The sequence below is a fragment of the Asparagus officinalis genome, chromosome 6 (genome assembly GCF_001876935.1).
Source record: "Asparagus officinalis chromosome 6, Aspof.V1, whole genome shotgun sequence".
Taxonomy (NCBI): Eukaryota; Viridiplantae; Streptophyta; class Magnoliopsida; order Asparagales; family Asparagaceae; genus Asparagus; species Asparagus officinalis.
This window is the reverse complement of record NC_033799.1, coordinates 29,524,823-29,529,221: the sequence shown is the minus strand read 5'-3', so window position 1 is coordinate 29,529,221 and position 4,399 is coordinate 29,524,823. Positions and strand designations below refer to the sequence as shown.

General features: G+C 33.7%; 1 protein-coding gene across 1 annotated transcript in view; it reads left to right on the top strand.

Annotated features, from left to right (window-relative positions):
* The window catches only part of LOC109845360 (probable folate-biopterin transporter 4), an 11,020-nt gene extending 7,768 nt beyond the window's left edge, over positions 1 to 3,252 (top strand). Inside the window, exons 6-7 of the mRNA XM_020414608.1 lie at positions 1,196 to 1,333; positions 2,687 to 3,252. Of these exons, the coding sequence (XP_020270197.1) occupies positions 1,196 to 1,333; positions 2,687 to 2,951 (403 nt within the window). The 3' untranslated portion in view covers positions 2,952 to 3,252. The remainder of the gene's footprint in view (positions 1 to 1,195; positions 1,334 to 2,686) is intronic.

Sequence of the window (4,399 nt, the reverse complement as noted above, 5' to 3'; positions counted from 1 at the left end):
GTATTGATCAAATAATTTGGTAATTTGCCTTCATATCTGTTCAAATTCGATTTAGGGGGTCATTTAACCGAAATCAAATAGTTCCAAGTATTTGTCAGTTCAATGAACCAAGTATGAGTACCATATATTTGATTTGTTATATTATCAAATAATTTTTTCTACATATGCCTTTAACTCTTATATTTTATGTTATTACACAAATACACATATATACTGCTTGATTTTGGAACCCCTACATCAAAAGAATCAAAATATTTAATCAGATTGAAGTACCTATTTAATCAGATAATTCACAAACTATTAAATCTTTGAATCAGATTTGTTATAAATTTAATTTTGTATTTTAAAGAATTTTTGGAGAGGATTCGTTTAGAATACGGCTCGGATTCAAAGAAGAAAATTGAATTGGGTTTAGATTCAAAGATCATTGATGAATTCAAGCACATATGGCTCCGTATTTAATTTGATTTGGTTCAATTCTAGCCATACAGGTTCAATTCTAGCCATACAGACTCAATTCAAAATCATTTGTCCACTGGCCAGAAGATTCTTCTGCTAACAAGCCTTTTAGAGCTACACAATCCACTGTCAGCTTGTATATGGGCTGTTATTGTATGCTAAAATTTTCTTTATTTTCTCTGAAAAAAGGTGGGTACAACTACTGTTAGGAGGAACCGTTTTGCCCTTTTATCTGTTTGGTTGAAAGATATTTTTTCAGAAAACATTTATACAAAATCTAACTGAGTAGATTTTGTTGGCTTTGTTGTTTAACTGAATGTTCTCTTATAAAACTTGACAGAGATATAGCCTAAAGCATTTGTTTACGAGATAAAGTACCTTCTGTGTCTCAGTGAAGTTCAAATTCGATTTTGTATGATCCTGTTTTCGGAAAGCTCTTGAATGTCCACATGCATTCATTTTTTGAATTTCATTACAACTTCTGGAACTCAAGGTTGTATTTTTTTCATTGGCATATTTGAGCTGTACTTTATTAGGTTTAATAAGCTTGTAGTTGCTAACACTTGGTTTCAGCTATTGGTAAGTTTGATACAAGTTGCTTGAAGTTTGTAATATCTTCATTTTATGAAGAAACTTGAATTTAGATATCTTGTATTCTCCAGTGATGCTTCCAAAAACTTTATGTAATGAAACTGATCTATTTCTTTTTCTTTTCCTTTTTTGGGTGATTTGACAGGGTCACACACATTGGTCTTGCCATTGTGAACCTTGTCGACATTCTCCTAGTATCTCGATCAAATATTCAGCTAGGCATACCTGATAAGTACATGGTACTTGGTGGATCAGCTGTGGGTGACACAATTAACCAGTTTAAGTATGTTATCTATATTTCATTATAGTTTCCTTACCCATTTGCTTTAAGTAATCAACTGGGTTACAGTTACAAATGTTTGTTGTATACCACTTAATTTTATATTTATTTTTGCATAGAGTATAGTTTTATTTTTCATGAAAATCATCTTTAATATAGGTCGATAGAAACCACCTTTGAAGTTTTTTTCATACGTAACCACTGTTTATCAACTTCTGTTCGATTGATACCCAAATTACCCTCATTAGTTACATGTGCCTAACACGTGTTTCGCAATTACACATGTAATTAATGAGGATAGTTTGTGTAATTAAGGTATTAATTGCACAAAATTTGACAAAATGTGGTTGATTGAAAACTAAACCCAGTTATAAGGTGGTTTACGTATGTAAAAACTTCGAGGGTGGTTTTCCCTTTCATCTTTATTAGCAGTAGTTACATATTGATTCACATGAAAACATATGAACTTGATGTATAGGAAAGTTCACTTTTGCTTGTTATCGGTTTATATAAAATTCATTCATTCGTTATTTTCTGCTCCATGTATCCATAACAGTACTTCAAGACATGAACAAGGGCTATGCATTCAACTTGAACTTTAAATGTACTTCAAGACATGAACTAGGGCTATGTATTTAACTTGAAGTATGCATCAGATAAAATGCTAGGGGTATGTAGGTGGTTCTCAGTACACGCGTTCGCGTAAAGAAATAAGAAGATGTAGGGGTGCTTTTTTAGTGGATGCAATTTTAGGATGATCTTTTAATAATGTGGGAACTAATAGATAGTATAGTGGTATAATAGGTCTATTAAGTGTGTGTCTGATATTAGAATGGCTGGCAACACATTATTCTGTGTATTTGAGTTTCTGTTTCATGTACATTGTTAGAGTTTCTGTTTCATGTACATTAACATTCATCATATTCATGGTAATACATAAAGTGCTTAACACTTAACACTATAATGCATGTAAACTCAATCTTGTTGATGCATTCATTTGTTATATTTTCAAGATGTCACATGGGTCCAATGTGTTGGCAGAAAGATCCTCTGATATTTCTATATGTTGAAGAGAGACCCTCTATTCTCTTATAGGTATTAAATGTACACCCCTGTATTACAAGTACATATAACTGGGAGTTTAACTTTGTTTGGACATTGGAGGGCCTGAGTACTGGAAAAAAAAATAAAAACAAAAAGTTAAAAAGGGATAATGACTGGCTAACCCTGTATGCAGGGAGTGTGCCTGCAATTAACCCTTTGTTTTTTTGTCTGAAATGCATTTCCCTTTGTTTTTGTTTTTGTTTTTGTTTTTTTTTTCCCGTCAAATATTGATGATTTCTTTCCAATATGCAGGTTGATGCCGTTTCTAATCCTCTCAGGACAACTTTGCCCACCTGGAATCGAAGGGACTCTTTTTGCTCTCTTCATGTCCATAAACAACTTCGGCAACACTTTAGGCTCATTCTTCGGTGCTGCTTTGGCTTCAATGCTGAACATTTCATCAGGATCTTACCAAAACCTTTTATACGGTTTGATCATGCAACTAATATGCACTCTCATTCCCGTTGGTTTCCTCTTTTTGATTCCACAGGAAGTCACAGGATTGGCTTCCCAATGATAAAATGAGTTCTATTTTTTTTTTCTCGGATCTCTACATTTATATTATGGGGATGAACTTATCAAAATCATACAGCCATAGCCTTATACGGATAAAACTTATCAAAATCATACAGCCATAGGAACAGCTAGCGTAGAAAGGAAGAAAGATGCAGATTGTTGCTTCAGTTGGCACTCTGGAAGCATTTTGTTGTAGACATTGTAAAACATCTAACTATTTTTCACCCTGATTTCACTTGTAACAGGATTTGGCAATTCTCAATTTTCAGGAGTTCTATAACATTTGCATGGGTAATTTTGCATATTAAGCTATATGAGTTTGTACTTTGTATATTTCTTGAAGAATATTCGGAACATGCATGTGTTAGTTATGCTTATGAAGCAATTCTGAGATACTCTGGCTCTGGTGCATTTCAGTATCGTTATATCTCAGGCTTACAAGGAGATAAAAGTTCAGAATCACATACATACAAAGAGCTAGCAGAGAGATTGATATGGGATTGATATGAGATTGTTGTTTTAGTTTGTCCCCTGGAATCAAATTTTGTTATGAAATAACTTCAAAACCCAAACATATTTTCATTCTGGCTTTAGGAATTTGATGACATTTGCAACAGCAATTTATTTGGGCGAGTTACATGAATTCTTACTATTTATATTTCTTAATAACATACACAAGATGATTGTTTCCGTTGTGCTAATGAAGCAATTTGAGACGTGGGCTTTGATACCTTTGTGTGCGAGGTTGTTATTTTGCGTTGTAATAAGCATGAGGAAGTATATCATGTATATTTCTTTGGTCAAAATTTTTAGCTACCCTATTATTCTTTAGATTTATTTAGATATTAGTCCCTCAACACTTCAATAATTCCTTACTGGACCCTCAAATGTTACAAATTACTCATAAGTCCCTCAAATCCAAGGTTTTGCAAGTTGGACCTATATACCCTCAAGTTTATGTTTAAACCAAAACCCCTGTGTTCACAAACATTAGTCGAAAGATATTTTGGTCATTGAGGGACCAAATTGCATGACCCCTTAAGATCTGAGAGATGTATGAGCAATTTCAAACATTAGAGGGACTAATATGTGATTATTGAAGATGTAAGGGACTAATATCTAAATAACCCTATTCTTTAAGGCTATATGAAATTTCTCTAATTAAGATCAAGATCAAGAAAAAATGTGTCAAGACTCCAAATCTCATAAAGTCATGTGCCTCAGCCCCTTGTACTTTTACACGTGTGTATAAACCTAAAATATAACAAAAAAATTCGCTTCAGCCTTGCCAACTAAGCAGATCGAGAGAAAACACTTGAAAACCCCTAACTACTTCTAACCAGTTACCCTTGATTCCGGTAACCACGCACGCCCACTCTCAACTCAAATCAACTTCTCTCTCTCTCTCTCTCTCTCTCTCTCTCTCTCTCTCTCTCTCTCTCTCTCTCT